At 38.1% G+C, this 21,272-nt stretch overlaps 1 protein-coding gene and 1 long non-coding RNA gene across 5 annotated transcripts in view; both read right to left on the bottom strand.

Annotated features, from left to right (window-relative positions):
* The window catches only part of LOC148155417 (uncharacterized), a 354,212-nt gene that overhangs the window by 51,733 nt on the left and 281,207 nt on the right, over nt 1-21,272 (bottom strand). The window contains exon 3 of one of the 4 annotated variants that reach the window (XR_015765291.1): nt 539-553. The exons of 2 other annotated variants lie outside the window; for them this stretch is intronic. This is a non-coding gene — a long non-coding RNA (uncharacterized LOC148155417). Of the gene's footprint in view, nt 1-538; nt 554-2,920; nt 5,208-21,272 lie in introns of those variants that run through there. One more of the 4 variants, XR_015765295.1, reaches the window with a different exon arrangement.
* On the bottom strand, nt 5,208-20,013 carry vezf1a (vascular endothelial zinc finger 1a). Its single transcript, XM_014970469.2, has 5 exons — nt 19,881-20,013; nt 12,096-12,847; nt 7,487-7,556; nt 7,224-7,386; nt 5,208-5,572 (listed from the first exon to the last, which is right to left on the bottom strand). Exons 1-5 carry the CDS (start codon nt 19,911-19,913, stop codon nt 5,208-5,210), a joined length of 1,383 nt encoding a protein of 460 aa, XP_014825955.2. The 5' UTR covers nt 19,914-20,013.

Below are 21,272 nucleotides of genomic sequence, written 5' to 3'. Positions count from 1 at the left end.
CTACAGGTAGTGACTGTTTTACGTCTGATGAGATCTCGCACTGAACACTGTGAAAAAGCCAGATAGCTCTTCTTTCTTCATTGCCCCTTCGGTCGTTTTTGATGAGTTGAATTCCCCAAATTGTTTCCATTTACTAGAACAATAAGGACATTTCTTAAAGTCACCAGAAAACATAGACTCTTTGGTTCCTAAATCATAGGATTAATGTGGTTGTACTCTCTGGTTATTCTCTATTCAGAAAACCTATTTAAACCCAACCTTGCATTTTCCTGGCTGATATCTTGAAATGACGCTTAAATATTTCCATCTTATATTCTTTTCTGATGATGTTGTCTATTTTGTGGAGAGTACCTTCAGCAAATCACCCACATAGCATAATGTTGCCACCCCCATACTTCCTACTTGCATTCTCAGGCTTGCAAGTTATGCCGTTTCCCCCCCCCCCCGAAATGTAACAAACATTACTATGGCCAAACACATAATTCTAGTTTCATTTGGTTGTATGTAGCACATATCTCCAAAAACTAACCTGTAAGAGCTCCTTTTTTTTTTTCTTTTTAATGTCGTTTTCAGTACGACATCTACCTCCCCAAGTGTGCTTTCTCAAATTGGTTAAAGGCATTGTAATCTTAATATAAGCTTCTAATTTGGAAATTTGGAAGAACTTCGAAACAAAAATGTAAATCATCTTGCTGAATATTTTAGAATTTAGCAACCAGTAATAATGTTTCAAACATATTCTTATAAAGGTATACCTTATAAGAGTATACTCGTAGGACATTTAAAAAGACTTCTGATAGCGTTTATACACCCAGCCTTTGTTTATTTTAAAGACAGAAGCTTATGAAGTGTGTTGTCCTTGAACCTGTTTTCTGTCATCTAGTAGCCAAATACTGACTTAAACATTGCAAGTCTTGGTATATCAAAATCTGTTGACTAAATTGCTCACCGGACGTCGATTTTTAAATGCAACCAAATCTCTCCCAAATTCTTAAAGATGATAAATCTACTTTAAGAAGGTTGTTCACTTTAAATAAATCCCTGAACATACACAAATAAAACCAGATGGTTGCACAAAAACAAAAGGTATTTTTTTTCCCCCACTGTATGACATTTAGTACTACAATATGTCCACTAGTGAGCGTACCTGCATCGACACAATTATAATACCAGATGTTTTTCCATTGCACCCAACTGTGAACTTCCTCTATGCTGAGAAGGCATCTTCATGAGGACAAAACTTCACGGTGGCGCTCAATGTTTCAGCAAAAACAGATTTTGTATTGCAGAGTCCTTATTTTAGTCTGATGAAATGTCTACAATTAGGCAAGGTTTGAGCTCTGCTGAATTATCACGAGAGGGAGGGAGAAAGTCACTACATGAAACGATCAAACACATTGCAGCTGAAGGAAGTGTGCATGAAAGAGTGATCAAAACTGCCAGAAATAGGTGAATAATTATGCAAACCACCCACAAGCAGCCGTTTCTGCTAAAGGGGGAAGTCCTGCTGTCGGAGACTGAAATATGTTCCTCCATTTCCTTCGTTCTTTTTCAGGATCCAATAAATAAATGTTAGGAAATGTTGGGGTTTAAATTTGTCTCCTTTGTCGTTAGGTTTTGAATCGGTGTCTTTGTCATGTGCCTTTGTCTTAGCAGGTGGTCAACAACACAGCAGGGGTCTGTTCTCTCACCTATTTCTCTTTCACATGTACAGAAAGACAGGACGTAGTGTGGGTGGGATTAATATTCAAAATAAACAGAGTTAATTTTGTGATTGTATTGTTCGTGGTTTGTACAATCGCCACCGGTGATGGTGTGTTCACAAATGACATGTCTACTCATACATGTGAAAGGAACTGTTTATAATCACTTGCCACATGATTTTGCTTCCGATTACATTTTTGGACATAATATTCAATGGTATTTTGTATAATCAGTTGACTTAAACTACAGCAAGAGCAATTAATAAACGGGGGAAGTCAATGAAATAATGTGACAAAGGAAAAAGGCACTGCTGGGGACATGGGAGGAATAAATCAGATCCCGTTTGGAAAAGGTGGGGTGTTGCCGAGAACCTGGGTGGAAATGGCTGCACAACTGAATGACCTGGATCTGCAGCCGCCGGTCTGTTTAAAGGAAGAAACGAAAGGAGCAGACTAGCAAGATGCCTCATAACTTTTATCAGCCCGCAGCTTGCAGACTAATAAAAGGCAGCTTGTTTTACAGTCTTTCGTTGGACGCAGTGAGAAAACTGGATCGAGAATACCAATTCTGTGCCTGGATCTGCTCAGGAGACTTCAAGTTCACAGCGGGGAAGACGAAACGCTGCAGAAACCTTATAAACAACACAGCGTGGACTGAAGCGTCTTGAGGAAAAAGTTTTATGGAGCGCTGCTGCGATAAGAACAGGAGTAGGAAGTCATAACCGGCTCATCATACAAACATGACACAGTTACTCAACTTCATGTCATCTGTTCTACTTTTCAGCATAACTATATTCTCTGAAATGGCAGCAACATGATATTTCCTACTGTTAACTAAAATGTTCGGCTTAATAATCAAGGGGAACACAATATTTTGAAGAAAAGGATTTGGAAGAACAAGGCGTGAGTTGGCGTTTCAAGAGCCACCACAAGCATGTGTGGTGGCAGGATATGGGGAAGCACTGTTACATTCTTGGTGTGAAGGTTCTTCTAAACAAGAAACATCAGAAGTGTCTTATCAGCTTTTCCATTTCATTTGGAAATCCAAAGGAGTCTGAAGGAAGAGCGAAGAGGCATAGAATCCAAGTACGGCGAAAATTTGGGAAGTTTTGTGATCTGCTGCCGTTAGGCTTCTGCGTCTTAAAACATTTCATACTTCCAAACAATGTCCGCAACTTTATCTCTGCCTTTATACCAAACAGTACCTCATACATAAGCACATTTGATAGTTTTCTTTTATTTAGACAACCCAAATAAAAGGCACATAACATTGCGCATGTTTAAGTAATAATTTGACAAACGTACATTTAAAAAAATGTAGGAATGTTTTATCTTTCTGCTAATCAGAAAGCCTAGCCTCTCATATATACAAAATTATCAATGTTAATGTTCTAATACAAAAGATTTATAAAAAAGGTTCTTATCTTTCACATCTATTGTAACTACCATATCCTTGGAACTAAAAGTTTTGTACAAAGATATACATTCAACTGCTTTTCACAAGGTTCCTGGTGTTTCCAATTAGTTTTTTTTTCCTCTTTTAAAATAAATGAGATGTTCAATTTCACAAGAATAATTCAGGTTGTCACATTATAATTGTTTCAAATTTGGCAAACAGGCTATTATAGTGTATCTACGTAAATGCATAAGAATAAAAAAAACTACACTAACATTTCGTAAAAAAAAAAAACAAAAAACAAAAAAAAAAAACAACTTGGGGGGCCAGGGGGTCAAAAAAAAAAAAAGACATACATGCATATTGCATTTCTCTGTATAAACTGAATCAACTCAAAGAGCTGCAACACTGCTGAGATAACATGGCATTCGTTAAAAAAATAGTTCATGTTCAACAGCTACAGTGTTCAGGGAGGGAGGGAGTTGGGGTGTTCATGCAACGTCAATCTTGTCCCATTTTTTTTTTTTTTTTGTAAATGGACACAAAATCGTGTTTTGCAGCAAACTCGCCCAGTTCTCAGGCCACATGCCTGTGCAAACCGAGACCGAACTTGCCCGAGTATGTAAAACATGTACAGCATTTATGTCATTGTACAGTAAAAGATCGATTCAAATGGACGGCTGCTTAAAACTGGTGCTTGCGGACTTCCTGGTTAGTGTAATTTTGCAAAGCAACAACGCTGCAATCCCAAAATGCTTTAGGGAGTCCAAACAGGAGCTTAGAAAATTCCTAAGATCCAAAGAAATTCTTGATTTGTTGTTTTGTTTTTTTCCTGTGTGTTTCCTGAGTGATCATTCCTTAGTTTAACCGCGGGGCTGTAACAGAGTAATGATAAATAATTATACGAATAAAAACAGTGTAACAAAAGAGTCCGCTAAAAACTACGTCAGCCACCTTTTGCGATGACAATTGCGACCTGAAAAGCTTCACTACAAGTCCAGGATTTACATACTCGGCCACTAGAGGGCCCTCAAGTGCAGGCTGGCTGACCAAAACACTTAAGACTCTGTTTGATCTTTGATAATACTGCTGTTCACCTGCATGTAGCATATGCCTTCAGTGCAAGACTCATTCCATTCTGACTTCATAAAAAATTAAAAACACATAAAAGTAAAAAATAACTTTGTTTTCATATAAATAGAAAAACAAAGTAAAGAAATTTCATAGTCAAGTGAACAGTGTCCAGATGTCCACCTGAATGACAAAAAGCAAAACAAAAACAAAAAAAAAATTAAATGCCAACATTAAAAATACATTACTATGTCAACTGTACAAGTTAGTCACTGTACCTCAAGAGCATACTTACTATCTGAGAAGAAAAAGAAATGCTATAACATTGTGAAAAAATAGTCTTCCATGCAAGTGGAAGCAGCTGTCCCTTTTACTAGACTCATTTCCTATAACATTAAATAGTGATTAGCAGGCTATAGTTAAAAAAAAAAAAAAAACAAAACAAAAAAAAAAAACAAAAAAACAAAACAAACAAAAACAAAAAACTACATACAAAGTAACGCCCAGATGCTTCGGGAGAGAGTTTGTAAAAGATCAGAAACAGCAATTCCTGGTTATTGCTTCAGTCCATTTCACGTCTCCCTTTACAAAAGCACGTTTGTATTTTCGTATGAGGGGGTGGGGGGGGTCCTCAAGCAAACTCGAGGAATCCTCTCCTCCCGTTTGTCATGATACAAATCACAGTTTCATCATTCTAACTGCCTACGCTAAGCCTTCCGGCTGTCTTGATTTCAAGATAAATCCTACTTGAATTCTACTTAACTGTTCTGCGTCACGAGCCAGTCACTAAACATTAGGTGGGACACAGTTAGGACTTTAGGGGGGGAAGGCGGGGGGGATCTCCTACTGGCCTCACAGCTCAAGGAACTGCTGCACTTCAAAGCTGGATGAAGTGGACACCGGTTTGGGGTGAGGGGCGGTGGGGGATGGGGGAGCTGTTAAAGTGAGGACAGGAGTCGCTTTTCACTTCATTTTCCCTTTCTTTCTGGCCAGTTAGATGTTGACGTTCATCTTTTTTTTTTGTTTTGTTTGTTTTTCTACCAAGGTGGGGAAGAAGGCAAGACTTGGGACAGAAAAGGCATGCTATCGACTGGCCTCATTGCGATGTTTAGCGGACCGGCTATATTCATGGGCATGGGGGTGGTTATTGCGACCGGGTGGGCGATATTCATGGGCGCCGTGGCGGGGATGTTCACAGAGGCGATGTTGACGGGCCCGGTGATGGTGACCGGGTGCTGGAGGCTGACGGGAGACGTGATGTTGACCGTGTTGGTGCTAATGTTCATTTGTGCGGCTATGGTGACGGGATGGTTGTTGTTGGCGTTGCCCCGGTTCATCGCCGAGGTGATGGGGGCAGAGACGGTCACGGGTGTCGCTGAGGCCGAGTTGCAGACTTCATTACCTTCAGACGGAAGGAAGAGTTAATTTTGGGCGCAGCAATAACGACGACAACAACAACAAAGTCTTACGGCGTTTGTACAGCTGGAACTTTCCAGCGAACGACCACAATCCCCAAGGTATTTTATTCGGACTGCATGTGGTGGACCAAAAAAAGTAAAAAGAAAAGAAAAGAATAGAAAAAAAAAAAGTAGTGCATAATAAGCATAATCATTAATAACTGCAATCAATTTTCTTCAGGAGTCAAATTAAATTAAATTAGAGATTAAATAAAATAGTCATGTTAACTTCATTTGAGAATAATAAAGCTCTGTTTTTTGAAGGTTTGAGTGATTTGTTGGAGAACATTAGTAAACAAAGACCATCATGAAAATCAGGGAACATAGAAAACAGGGATAGATGTGAAGCTGTGAACAGTTTAAAGTGGGGTTAAGCACCATTTCATCTATCATCTGAATATAGATATATGAGATATATGTAATAGAGTATGGCATCAGCCGAAATGTTATAAAGAATGCAAGAAAAAAAACAGAAGTATCGTGTATTTTCCAGCCACATTTCATAGCACAATCACGTAACTGTGTTTCTTAGTTATTAAAAGGCAGCCTATATAAAAAAATAGCTTAAGACATCTGATTTTGTATTCTGATAATCTGAAATTATGTCTCTGTAAGAAGTCCATGCTATGACACTTTGCCTTCAGCATGATGCCATTTAAAGCCGTTCTTAGGAGAACTGAGAAGTAGTTCGTCTGATGAGCTAAATGCTGCTGCCGCTAGTCCCATAAATGGTTGCCATGGGAGATTTCTCAAGCGTGCATGAAAAGACGAGAGCAACACTCCAGGTATGTTTTTGGGAAGGGAATAACATTATAACATGACAAAGTTCAAAACTGGTGATTTTCCCCTTTAAGAAAAAGGGTGTTTTGGTTAGACTAGATAACCTTTTAGTCGACACACAAAATGAGACTGTGAAAGCAGCATTCTTCACTCAGAGGCCTCTTCAGATTTGTTGCGAGACTGGCTGCTAATGGAGGTTCTCCCTGTCCACAGCATCACCATCCACAAAGACTTAGAAGATACTTGGATGAGTAGAATTTATCTTTGGGACAAAGTAGAGTATTTTGGACCGAATGAATCAACGTCCAGACTAAATCTAGTTGAGAAACTGTGGCAAGATTTGAAAATGGCTGTTTGCATCCTGCCTCCACTCAAAGTGACTGAGTGTGCACTTTCCTAAAATATTCAGTTTGTATATGTACAAGGGCAAAGACATAACCCAAAGGACTTACAGCTGTAACTGCACTGAAAAATATTAACGAAAGGGCTAAATAGGGCTACATAAAATCTCAATTTGTTAAAAACAAACAAAAAAAGCATTAGAAAAACATGCAGGGTTGGACTCCAAAATACAGGAAAGTTTAAATATTACATGATATTTAAACTTCATGGTATTTGAAAGCAAAAGCGGTTTTCACTCGTAGTTCAGATGAGTCAGAAGACGGTTCAGGAAGGACTTGATATCAAATTTGCATACAGATTAATATGCACAGTAACATGCAGTGATAATTTAGAGTAAAAGATATAGCAGAAATCAAACTCCTTTTTTTTTTTTCTTTTCGATTATTGGTTATACGTTTCTGGTGAGTGACGAACCTTTGTTACAGGAGTTAAAGTTGGTTTGTCCGTGGGTCTTCAAATGACTGGTGATGTAGGCTGCACTCAGCATCTTCCCACAGATGCTACAGGTGACCTTGCCTTCATGTCGGATCATGTGGGAGCGGAGTCTGTCTTTGGTGGCGAAAGCGGAGGTACAGGCCTGCAGTCACAGGACAAGTGTGAGTGGGACGCAAAAAAAAAAAAAACAACAACAAAAAAAACAAATCTGCTCAAGAAAACCTGGCGGTGATGGCTCTTACCGTTACTTGACATTTAAATGGTCTTTCTGAGGAGTGCACATGCTTCACATGGCAGCTCAAATGGTCTGGCCTAAATAAAACAGACAATAATGATACAAAAATAGACATTTAATTTGTGAATGGTGATGCAGGGAAGCGTCGTGGTTTTTTTTTTATGAGTCATCCATAGCAGGATGTTTTTAGCTCCCTGCTCCAGTTCAAACGTTTCTTTGCTTTCCAAAATTTTAAGAAAAGAAGAAAAAACTGAAAGATGTTAATTTAATATCCTTGTTTCACTGAGCGATAGTATGCATGATCTAGAAGTCTGAAACGCTACAAAGTGTCCAAATCAGGCCATGAAAGTGTGAACTGCAGGTGAACTTTGTCCAAATAAATCTACAAAATGTTACCTCAAATTCAAAAGCAGAAGCTGCGTACGCATGTGTGGTATTGATTTTAAATTAAATCCATCAATATCGGGGCCAGAAACATGTAAATATTTAATGTGACTTTTTTTTTTTTTTTTAAAGTGTACATGCGTACATTTCTAACTATAACTGCCATGTTAAATAAATAAGAACATAAAAAGCTTCAGGTCGAACTCCACTATGAGCGCAAGTGGACGGATGTGCTCTGTTTGCTTCGATAATGAGGAGATGGGCAGAAAATCCCCAAAATTTCAGTCAATGGCAGTTAATTCTCTGCGACCAATGGCGCGTGAATCAGTTTGACCTACTTTTGAACATGCACCACAATGCGACGGCCTTCTCCTTTTCTTTTCTTCTCCCGATTTCCACTCGCCGCTTTAATTAAGCTGAAATTTGGGTAATATTGCCATTTATTTCCCATGATAGGCGGCAAGCGGGCAAAAAAATGTGACAATATTAGTTTGAGGAAAACTCATTAGTTCTGATTTCCGCTGGGACTAATTCCCTATTGTTTTTAATCGAGCAGGTTTGTAAATAAGTTCTAAAGTGTGAATTTATTTTGCCAGCATTCCTAAAAGACATTCGGTGATTGAAAAATATTTCAGAATGACTATGTTTAAATCAATACCCATTGATACCATACTTCACCTACCTAAAAACTGACAAGGTTCACTAGGATAAAATTATTTGCCACTTGACCTTTCTAGTGCTAGCTCTTGGCGCTGGTCCCTCCTATGTCAGAGTGCTAGTCCTAGTGAAACTGTGAGCTGAATCATGTTTAGCAGAACCATTATGGAGCGAGTAAAGGAAGGGCAGCTGCTGCCAAACCGGAAAGCTTCACGCTGCTGGAATGCTTCTTAATACAAATTAAGAGTCAAGTAGAAACTTCTCCGCTGTGCCAGAAACTGGATTTGGATTTTTTTTCTCTCTCTCTCTCCCTTTTTCATTGCCGTCCTATTGACAGGGAGAGAGAGCAGACTCCAGACACTTCATGCCTACATTTCAGGCTGAGTGGCAGTGACTCAGTGGCCTGCTATTCAGTCTCCATTCTCACTTTCCAGTATGCTGATGAGTCCCGAGCCCACGTCACCGTGTTGGAGGCATGCCTGAAACTGCCGTATACAGCGCAGCGCTAATGCTAACTTGGCTGAGGTGCACTGCTGATGTTTTTTTTTTTTTTTTTTTTTTTTGCTGAAGTCATGTTGCAACAGTCGGTTCACCAATACTGCCTGCTCGAATCGATGCCGGATTATTAAAAACGGCAACAAGTTGCAAATCTCAGGTCACGCCGAGGGCCTTCTGAAGCAAAAATGTTTATTTACGACATATTAAATGTGTTGACCTTAACATTACGCACGGTTCAGTGAATTCCCAGGGGAAAGAGTCTGTGACAAGCTGGCGGGAACTGCAAAGTGACAAGTGACGCCTCCCCCCCTCTCCTTATACTCCACTCGCGCTCTCCCTACTGCGTCTGCTGTAACATGTGGTTGAAGCAGCGTGGCAGGCATTATGAGTGGTAAACTGCTTATCAAAGAAAGCAGAATTAAAAGCATGATTAGTACAAATCTACATTTAATGAAGGAAAAAAAAAATCATCCAATTGAATAAAATAAAAGTGAAATAATCAGAGTTCTTTCTAAAGCATAAACTGTTGCTACTGGCAACACAAATCAGCGCTGGGTTTGTAGCAGTGCCTTTACTAAAGCATTGAAGAAAAATCATGCAATTGCAAAGACGCATTAGGTAATTGCCCTGTATTAGCTACCATAAATATTCAGTAAAAGCATGACGTTTAACATTTTAGTTTTTAATCTACAACACCTGGTTTTGCACAAGAAATAAGAACATTTGAGGGGAAGAGTTCATCACCCTAAAATAAATATGTATTTTTTTAAAATCTTCTTTGTAATAAACATTACTTTTTAAAAATGTGTTCAGACAAGCCGAGGCTTTTTTTTTTTTTTTTCCGAGTCAGGAATGCAACCACCAGAGGGTGAAATGACTTCAGTCTTCCCTCCCATAGCAAGAAATTAAATTTCAGACTTCCTTTTTACATTAGCTTTGCTATTTGTTGTTGATTAAAAGCATATGAGGAAACTAAAAAGGAGTTATAAAACTATCCCCCACCCCACATCACTGAGCCAATTTTCTTCCTGGTTTGGCAGCAAATTGGCTTTCATGCAACCACCTTAAAGTCAGACAACTCTTAATCATCTTTCACTGCCAGAGTTGATTAGAACAGAAGAACAAGTGGGAGGAAGGAGTTGTCAGACTAAAAGAAAGTCTGCAGCGTTTGTGTCTGGTCCAGACCGACTCTCGGTATAGAATCAAAGCCTTATAACACACAAGTGTAGAAATAATCCAACTAAATAAATAAGAAAACAAGCAGTCTATCGATAAAATATTCCTGATTTGTTGCCGCTTTATTTTTAATGGTCACAGACTGTTATTTTCACACGATGTGCACTTTAACATCTGGATGACATGTTGTCTCAGTGGAACCTCAAAGAATTTTTTTTTTCCTTTTCTTAAACAGATGGTCTGAAAAATGACCAGAATCAGCCAGCTATATGCTTGTCCTTCAAAATTGGCTGCTCATATAATGTAAATCCTACTCCATTTCCTTGATAAGTGAAGGTACCATGCTTAAGCCCCAAAAGGAAGCACTAACACCACTCTTCGGAGTGGAAGCCGTTACGGAGAGATGACTCAGCTTGAAGTTGGAGTTGGGGGATACGCATAACAGTGAGGCTAAAAAATCCAAAGTGAAGGGACTCAGTTTATCCATCTGTCATGAAACATAGAGGGTTTAAATGTGTTGGCAGTCATTTGGAAATCTCACAGTTAAGTTAAGGATCTATTTTCCATGCCAATGTTGTTGATCAGTAACAGATGCGGGTGAAGGTTTAAAAAGCTCAACTTTTATAATGATTATCCTGTCAAACTGCAGAGCTGTGTAACACCTACTGCTCTTTCACATTCTGGCCCTAAGATAAATGAAAGGGTTGCTTAAAGCTGCACTATGCAACCTGTAAAAAAAAACACATTTATTGAAGCTGTCACTGTTGTGACAGTATGACAGGTAATGAGAAAAAACTTAAACTCCCAGTGCTAATTAGAAACAACCAATCAGAAGGGCTGGTCTTGGCGCTGTCCATCACAATGTTATGTGGCGCTACTCATTCTCTTTCCCCAAACCCTTTGTACTCGGATACCACTACAGCTTGATCTTTTAACAGACTTGCTGTCTCATGACATTCTGTGGCAGTTTTAACAAATGCATAAAAAAAACTCTTTACAAAAAGTGATGTACTTTTATATGCAACTATTCCATGAGAGTAGAGGAAAAAGTCATCAATTTAATACACCTGGCAGTAAATAAGAACTTTCTCCTCAAATATTAGGTAAAAAAGCATGTCAAAAATGTATATCCTTTTCAATGATCAAAATAAAAATCTTTATTGGCATCTTTACCTCCCTCAACAGATTCAAGTTTGGACTACAGCCGTCAGTGATAACATGATATCCAGCAAGCATTTAAATGTTAGTAAAATTTTAATAAACTATTATATTAAAACATACACGGACGAGGGTTGGGGCCACTGGAAAAAAAAATAAAACAGTTCTGACTTTAATCTCAGAATTCTGACTTTTCTGAAAAAAAAAAAAAAAAATTCTGACTTTTTTCTCAGAATTCTGAGATTAAAGTCAGAATTCTGAGATTATTTTTTTTTCCAGTGGCCCTAATCCTCTTCCGTAAACATACATATGCCAGGGGTTTGAGTAATTTTGTATAAAACTCTAAACTATAATAAATGAGAGGCCTTGTAATTCTTTGTAGTTTCAATTGTTGCGTAATCGGAATGATTTTATTGTATTAGATAAGTTTCCATGAAGCCTCATTCTGCTTCACGGATCCGGCTTTTGAAAAAAAAAAAAAAAAATTGAACTGTTATTCATAGTATAAAACAAAAACTGATAATGAAATGAAAAGATCTGTTACAAAATCTCTTACTGGTGCACTGCTAATACTTTTCTGAATTCATATTTGGGGTTACATTGTTATTCTAATGAAGAAATAAATAAATCAACTATATGTAACATATCTGAACAAAAAAATAAATAAATAAATAAGGCTCCTCTAAATTTATCACTGGGTTAATCTCATCATACATAAAAACTATAAAGGAAAGTCATCGTACCTGGAAAAGCCTTTTCCACACACAGAACACACGTAGGGCTTGTGGACGCCTCCGTCATGAGAGCGAACATGGTAGGTCATTCGATCCTTCCTCTTAAAGCGCTGCTGGCAGATAGGACACTCGAACGGCTTCTCGTCCGAATGGGATAGCTTGTGGCGGTTCAGGTGGTAGACATCTCGGAAGGCCTTGCCGCACATCTCGCAGCCGTGGTTTTTCTTGACGGGCTTGGGGGGCTTCTTGGGGACGTTTTGCTGCTGCACGTTGCCCATCGCGGACGACGTCATGATGCTGGTGCCCGAGGACACCGAGGTGGTCGCCGTGGAGAGGATCCCCGCTACCGTAGAGATGTAGGAGGAGTTGCCGTTGTTCTCCCGTGGCATGGAGGCGATCATGGGTACCATGGTGGGGGCGGTTTGGGCCGTCTTCTTCGGACGCGACACCATCTTGATGCCGGTGTGGCTGGACTCGTGGCGTCTCAGGTGGTAGCTGTCTCGGAAGGCCTTGTTACAGTAACCGCAGACGAAAGGCGTCTTGCCTTTGTGTTCCTTCTTTATCACGGGCACCGGGGGCCGCTGACCTCCTCCGCTGGCCACATTGTCTTTCAGGAGTTCAGCAGCACTGACGGGGGGTTTCTGGTCTATCTGGATAGGCAGGACAGGCTTCTGGTCAACTTGCTCTGCTCCAGCATTGAGAAGTGGCAGCAGGCTATTCTGGGCCACCTGGTGCTGGTGGTGGAGGGCTTCATTGGCCTGCTAAAGACACAAAACACACACGTTTTGGTGAAATGTCAGACATTTGGAGGTAAACAATTCAAAAAGCGTTCCGTGCCGTTTGACACACAACAGCAGCAGGGCGTAGTGCAATTTCAGAGCATCTAGCCCTCCTCCCCGTACGCAGAAGAAAAAGCAAGTTGTTGCCGACAGCTGTTTCACCACTGGAAGCTGCCACTGAAGAACCATGAATCAACTTTGACAACTCAATGAAAAGCATTAGGAAGATTTAACAGAATACAAAGTGGGCACCGGGGTCCGTCATTAACGAGGCTGACGCGGCGCGCAACTGATGCGAAAACAATCCAAATATACTGGATGAAAAATGATCCCATCACGACGGTGCTGATTCATCATGTGACTGCAAAGCAAGCATACCAAATTAGAGGCATAGCAGAGTCCAGCTTAGCTGCCAAGAAGGCTCATGAAGAGCAGGACATTAGCCGCGCCGCAGAGCTCGGTTAAGAGGAGAAGAAAGGCGAAAAGAGAAAAAGGGAAAAAAAATAAATTGGATTTAGCAAGGCAGAAAACAGCTCGACACACAAAAATACAGGTCACCAAACTTGATAGGATGATAAAATACACAGTTACATATTTGTTTGTTCTGTCTGTGGCCTGGTGCACCATTTTTTTTTTTCCAGGGTTTTGCAGGTGCAAGCCAGTGTGGATGACTGCCAAAACATAGATGGGGGGGTGGAATAGGTGAGAACAATGAGCAGTAGCTAACAACAAGTTGTGTGGCTGCAATTCAAAAATTCAAGTCATTATATATCCTGACTTAGTAATAAAATAATTTATGCTTCTTTGTATAGCTGCGTGAGACATAAAAATATTGCGCAAACTGAAATGAACTGATGCATTTTGTTTGGGCTTACGGCAGAGCAGCAACGAATATCAACAGTTGTGCCACCCAGTCTACAAACTAAAATCAGCTGCCTTATATCTTGGTTTTGGAAAAGACATGAGGCAAAAACAAAACTTTATAGCCACCCCCAAAAGTATAGAATCTCAAACGTCCTAATCGGAGCTTGTGCTTAATTATTAAAACTGGCCGTCAAACTGCACATGGTGATTCAGCTCTTTGTCGTTCTAGATGTTTAAGCCTCGAAAATAATATAAAATTAGTCACCCGCAGAGTGTAGAATTAGCACAACTCAAGGCTGTTTGGACAGAGCTTTGCTCAATTTTCCTAAAATGACTACCAAAGTTTGAAATCTAATGAACACAAAGATGGCTTGGGGATGAAAAGAAGTTTGTAGTTTAGTCGAAGAATGACAGTGAAGTCCATTCATTTCGAGGTTCTGTTAAACGTTACTGACAATCAATTCAATGGTATAAAAAAGAAATTGCAGTATTCTGATACAAGTACAGAAAAACAAAAATATTTGATGTTTTAATAAGTAAGAGCAATTAAGGAGAAGGTGCAGCCAATACAGCAGCTCAGTTGCCTAAAAAAAGTGGCTTTCATTTTGATAACTGTGATGCACTTATACTGTGTAAGTATTAACTTTGCGGTGTATTGCTACAGGCTGACTGACGATAAGTATACCAATATTTTAAAGCAATTCTTTCAAAAATATTTAATGTTTTCTGTCATACATTTCCAAGCATCAGATTGAAGCTTGTTGCTCTACAGAGAACAAATTGGCAAAATTGATTCCCTCCTTGGAACACCTTTAATCAAACTTTAACTCGATATTGATACTTCAGTCTGTGTATTAAAATCAATATAAAGAATAACTTGGAAATATTATATCAAACGAAATTTTGCTGGACGATATATTTTCCCAGTAGTTATTGCGGTAAACGATAATATTGTTGATTTGAGACCATTTTCAAGTAATATAATAGTAATGGCATCATAATGCAAGAGCACATTCTGAAAGATCAATAAGCTTTAAATTCTAATGAACTTTTTACACTGAAACTGGAAGACATTTGAAATATTCAGCATAAATAAAACAACAAATAAAATGAATTATGTAGTCTCTATAAACAAAATTGTCCCTTCAGAAAAAAAAGGGGCTAATTGAGAGCAAAGCACCAGACTGAAAACTTTTGTCATCCAGCTTTTGGTAGAAAGAGAGAAAAGAGAAAATCTATAAATTATGCAAATGAAAATTATTGAGCTGGTTTTCATTTATCATCCAACATCCAATTAACTGACTTATTGCTTATTGTGACAGGCCTATGTATAAACAAAATAATTTTATGTTTCAGTCAGAGTAAATCTTGCTTTTCTGCTTGAAATAATTAAATTACACTCGACATTAAATAGTCTTGATTAATTTTGTTTTCTAAATATTGTTTACATAAGGTTATCTGATCACGAACGTTTTGCTGGTTGAAAATATACATACACAAAATAATTTAAATATTAAAAAAAAAGGAAAATAATTTTTAAAAAGTTGCTTGTATTGAAGTATACCAGCACCTTTGTATACTTCTGATATGTATAACTTACATATCAGACTCACATAAACGCAAGGATGCCTAGTAATACGGCTTCAAAGGAAAGGTGAACCAATAAAATATAACCAAGAGATTTTAGAAATTGTATCGGCGTTGTTCAAACCAAAAAGTTACTTACAAAACATTTGTTTTACACTTGTACACTGAGATAACCCTTAAGTGGAAAGCTCCTACAAATAAAAATAACTTCTTTTAAAGCAAACCAAGTACTTGTAAAAAATAAATAACTATGCATAATATGCATCATTTACTTAACACACTCAGCAGAAAGTCAAGAAAACCACCTTGTCAACCACCAGCAAGAGATGGCAAGTTAACATACTTGACCTTTCCCTTTAAGGTCCAATCATCCATCCAAGAAGGCCAGCCAAGACAGGAGTGGCAAAAGAGGAGACGGGACGGAAAAAAGAAAAATGAACCACACAATGTCCTCCTTATGTCATCTAGCCCATTGTGATAGACACAAATCTGAGCAGTGATGCACTCGGCCTCAGCGGGGGATCTTTGTATGCTCATCTTCATTGATTTGGCTCATCTATTCATGAGACAGAGACATTGTTTATCCACACAGCACTCGGCTGAACTAGCCGTCATTCCCTCATGCGCACTGGGACCTGGGAACTCGTAGAGCATGCCACCACCCATTTGTCTGAGCACCTGCTTACACTTGCCACCTTCCAGGATTAGTCATCATCATGCCAATGCAACCCCGTCGGCTGGCACACCAGGGGTGGTGTGTGTGCGTGTTTGTGTGTGTGAAGGGGCTGGTGAGGGGGGGTGGGAGGGATACCAGTCGGGAAACCTCTTTGTGAAGCTTATGCCACTGCAAACAGCCTGGCCTGTACACAGAGGTGCAGGGCCCTGTAAAGCTGCTGTGCCTTCATGCAGCTCTGACCATTTTGACACAAATGTGCTCCGACAACTGGGGCTGCTCCCTCATAAATAACATCAAAATGGAGGGAGTGTCCTGATGGCTTCGTGGGCCACTGTAGACTTGAATTGAGCTCATGGTCTGATTATGCACCGCCTTTCCTCAATCTTTTGTGCCGCACTCTACAGCTGCTTGGCCAATTGTTAGAATAAAGCAAATACTAAACCAGAAGTTGTGCAGGAAAAACTAAGAAATCAAACGAGAAGAAAAAAAAAAAAAAAAAAGTAGATATGATTACATGATCGGTCTTTAAAGTTTTCCGGACTGCGGATTAAAAAGAAATGAAAAATGTTTGCCGAGTAAAACGGAAATTGTTTGAACGAGTTTGTTTTGTGAGTTTTTGTTCCACTGTTGCAGAACTATTGTGCTGCTGTCTTAGCAAGAACTCACGAAAATTGCCTGAAGCTGAAGGGGATTTTTAATGGTAAAATTAACATTATATAGTAAAAATGACAAAATCTCTTGCTATACGTTTTATAAAGTCAACGTAAGTTCTTGGAAAACAGAACTTTCTATATGTCGTCGATCCTCTTTTGCCATGTAAACCTGGCTAAACTTTGGAGGCGCCAGGGACTCTGCTGATGATGTAACTTGCAGCGTGTGCTATAAGCGAGGAAGTATTTTTAGGGGATACCTGATATATTCAGTTGGGGTTTGCACTGCATCATAGAGCAGGGTGATTTGAGCAATGCTTAGTTATCTCACTGCGTCATTTAACTCAAATAGAGAAGGGCCTCCTCTGACAAGGCTGAGAAAACTACCAAAGTACAACTAAAGTTTTAAATATTAGCACCTTTAGAATGACAATAAGTTAGTTTTCAAAATCTTTTCATGTTAATACATTGGATTTTGTGTAATCCAATGTATGTTTTTTTTTTTTTGCTTTATTGCTATTCATTAAAATAGCAAAAACAATTCTCATCACAATAGGCAGTTAAAAAGATTATGAAACTATATGCCAACTTGTCAAGAAAACAAAAAAAAAAACAACAAAACAATCTATACGTTGTAAAAACTCTCGAGACTTTTGAAGAAAAGCCAATGAAACTAGAAGGTGGCCATAAACAGCAGCAACAAGTGAACGGACATTGTAATGCTGATGTCAAGCACAGCTGGACATGAAAATTTGTCATTACTTTAAAAGAAGGTGAGTAAGAGATTAAAGTCCAACATGTACTTGATGTGCTATATAACAATCTGGGGGTCATGGTATGCAATTTATTTTCTGAAATATTTTGACAGCAAAGATATTCACAGCTTATAGCTGACTGAAATATTTTTTTTTTCATTGAAAATGTATAAAAACATGCATTTAAAATAGCTTAAAATATACATATATATATAAATAAAAATAATGAAGCTCAATTTTCGTACTAATTACAGCTTTTGGTTTTTTTTTAATGCTTTTTGTAAGGGAGCTAGGCTTTGGATTTTGAGGAAGGATTTCATTGGCTGCAGCCTGAGTGCAGGAGGAGTCATTAAAACATGTTTTAAGTGGTTTTCAAACTTGCAGCGACCAGCTAGCACACAAAATTAGCATTTCGGCAAACAAATCAATGCCTGTCTTTCCCCCCCATTGATGTCTGAAAGTTAGTACATAACACAAAACGTAACAAGCTGGATGGCAGATAACTGAAACAAAGCGCAAATATATAACTGGTCATAAAATGCCAAAAAGCCACTTGTAGAATTTTTAAATAAAAAACTTGATTCTACTAGAACTTCTTTTGACCACATAATATAGTCTGCAGGATATACAAGGTATTAAGGTTTCTGCAAGTGGAATAATTAAATTCTAAGATTTTTACAGCAGTTATTAGATTTAAAAGAGATAATTTCCTAGAAATGTATAACTTAGTTTAGAAATTATATTAACTAAAGTAATTAGAATATTGTTCACTCAAGTAAATGCCTTTCAACTGTGGTCTGTAAGTTCAGTGCTTTTATTTACACCAAGGTTATTTATATACAACCAATTTTTACTGCATAAAGTGAACTTTATAAAAGTTACTTATAACTAGTTTTTAGACAACTTATAACCTTGTCTTCAAGATATACATCATTAAATAAACACAAATTGGTTAAGTAAATGATGGACTTTGTGGTCAATGAAGCCACAAAAGCTATTTTACAAATAAAAAATATATATTCACTGAAGGAAAAAAGACAAGTGTAAATAGGACCTACTATGGGAATTTTTTTATGTGTATTATACTTTTAAATAAGTGTCAATTTTTAATTCAAATATTTTCAACTGGCAAAATACAGTAATACCTATGCTCGAAAGGTTCTTTAGTATAAGTTAAGTTGCTAAACAGCAGCACTGCTTTCTGAATATTTTTATTATGTTTTTCTTCTTAGTATTATTGATTGGTTAAAGTTCAAAAACAGAGTTTAATCAGTCTATACACAGCAAGAACTTACTAAAACGGTTCTAGTTTGGGAATCAAACTTGAGCAGGTGTACTTTTAAAATTACCTTTACACAGTAAACAAAAGCAACAACACAAAAACGTATAAAATACAGCCCAGTATTTCTGACAAATTCAAAATCCTAAATTTTTTCCATGTTGTATTTCTAAGGAAGCTTAATTCTTTAACTCATAGCCAAGTCATAAAATTCTTAATAAAACTTTATAACACTCAATTTAAGAATGGCGTTTTTATGCACAGTGAAAAGACAGCGAAATTACTCAAACTGAAAATTTTTACTAAACTTTCTGGGAGAAATGAACATTTTAAATAGCGATGATCCTTGCTAATTTTCCAGCCTGCTTCTTGCTGTTAGCTAGTGCATTGCATAGTTTGAATTCCTTTCCACAAAGCTCATCTGAATAAATAGCTAATTAATGTGCAAAAAACTAGGCATCGCTGGTTTTCAAATTATGTACCGTTCGTTCCTCCAAGCTCATTACTGCAGCCTCGCCCAGATTTAGCCAAATTAGCTTGCGAGTGTAATGAAGGCAGCCTAAACATCGTTAGCTTCTCGGCTAGTTACTGCGAACCGGCTAAAGCAAGCGGAAAGTTGACCGCGGACTTGGGAATTGCCGTTAGTAAATCTCAGTGGCGGCTAACCTACGGTCTGCTAACATCATCCGCGTGAATAACGTACAAATGTTCAGTTTACTACACATGCTGCACAAAAAATGTTCGCCGACGTTTTATCTCTTTATTCTACGGCGTCCGATCAAAGCCTTCAGTCAAAGGGGGAAAAAAAAAACAGGTCTGTCTCGATTGTAACGGTGCAGTGTCGTCTCCAGCTTTACTTCAAGTGATACCGCATGTTTTGCTGGCTTCGACCAGCCAAACAAACTTACCAAAATTCACTTTCCCACTCGAAGTATTTCGCATCCACAATCTAAAATTACACACAGGCCGTTTTTTTCCACATTGGAACTGGGGAGATTTGATTTTTTTTTGTTCTAGCGTCATTCCCAAGCCTCACAGCTGGAAGCCTGGATTCATAAACCATTGTTTTGCTTCGTTACTTGTTCTTCGTGCTACTCGTTCAAATATATAAAACGAACTTGCTGCTAAGCTAACGGGTGCGTAAAATGTTTGCGGTTGTTTCGCGAACTCTCCCGGTTTCCCTCCCAAAAAAGAGCCAACTTACTTGGAAGAGAAACGTACTCCAGCTCGGCTCCATTTCCACACTTACTGATTCTGTAGGAAAGCTAGTAGAAGCCTACAACAAAGCAAGCAAACATGGCAGCTGAAACAACTTCCGCTAACCTCCAGGGCTGAACCACTTTTCGTACTATTTGGCGGGGAGTGTAAAATTTGCTGTTTCAAACACACTTCGTGTTATTGTGTGTGAGACCGAGACGTTATAATCAATTAAAGAAATAATAGCATCTGAAAACATAAGTCAAAAATGCACTTACAATAAATTTCTTGAATCCTGGCGTCCCATTTCAGACGTAATCTTGTCTAGTTGGATTCAGAACACCCCTCCGGATGGTTGTTTTTTTTACTGATGCTTTGAGGAGCATTTGTTATATTAGATTGTCGCATGTGGCTCGGGAATGGCTGAGTCTCTGTTAACATGTCACTCTTCTTTTTAAACTAAATTAGGAAAAAAAAAAAAAAAAAGTCGCGACTTGGTTCGACTCATAAACACGTATATACTCTATCCGACCTTTATATCATGAATAACAGTTTCATTGCGAAGACATGTCAGCTATAGGTGTTGAAATTTAGTTTTGATTTGGGATATGACTGAATGAAAACGACTGAAAACTCCAGGCTTAGAAACTCTTATTGATCGGAAACTTTTGGGATTAAATAAAATGTAACGAATGCTTCAAATATGTCCTTAATGCAGAAACTGTTCATTTTTGTCGGGAGAAAAAACTTTCAAAAAGTCATAAGCTCAAGTCCTTGTTAAAAAATACTATAGTGTTAGAACTGAATTGATTAGAAATATCCTTTATTGTTCCACATTAGAGAAATTAAGATTTCATTGCAAGTTGAGTATGAATATTCACATTGAAACCAAGGTAGAGTATAAGATACTGTGCACATAAAGACAGCTTTACAACTTAAGAATAATACTTAGCTATTAAAACATATTCACTTTAGTTGTACCAGCACAAGTATATGCTTATTTCTGTGATGTCACTACCGATATTTCAAAACAATTTTTTTTTCTCCATGTGCATTTGGACTTTAAAAAATGTTTATCCCCGTTAAGTCATCAGAAATTTAAATATTTATCAATTCCATCTGTGTTTAGATTTGTTCTGTGACAAAATATGTGAGACAACTCTAATAAGGCACAAGAAACAATTACATCTGCTGTGCCAGTTCACAGTGATTGCAGAATTTGGTGCCTATCTGGCCAAATGAAATTTTCTCCCTTGGTGATTTTGTCATTATTGTAAACATGACACAGAAAAAATCCAACCAAACAGAAATAGCAACATCCACTTCTGACAAAAAAAGAGAATAAAATAAAACACAATCTTTTAAGCTCGAAATCAAGAAACTATTTGTTTACTTTCTT

The sequence above is a fragment of the Poecilia mexicana genome, unplaced genomic scaffold (genome assembly GCF_051168715.1).
Source record: "Poecilia mexicana isolate PSO_F unplaced genomic scaffold, ASM5116871v1 scaffold_14, whole genome shotgun sequence".
NCBI lineage: Eukaryota > Metazoa > Chordata > Actinopteri > Cyprinodontiformes > Poeciliidae > Poecilia > Poecilia mexicana.
The sequence above is the reverse complement of the archived record's forward strand: the minus strand, read 5'-3'. Positions and strand labels throughout refer to the sequence as shown.

Excerpts from the sequence above, each read along its gene's own strand:
- vezf1a (XM_014970469.2), bottom strand. The coding sequence starts at position 19,913 with ATGGAGCCGAGCTGGAGTACGTTTCTCTTCCAA. Across the intron at positions 12,848-19,880 it reads GGAGTACGTTTCTCTTCCAA|CAGGCCAATGAAGCCCTCCA; the intron begins GTAAGTTGGCTC and ends TTGTGTCTTTAG. Across the intron at positions 7,387-7,486 it reads CATTTAAATGTCAAGTAACG|GCCTGTACCTCCGCTTTCGC; the intron begins GTAAGAGCCATC and ends CTGTGACTGCAG.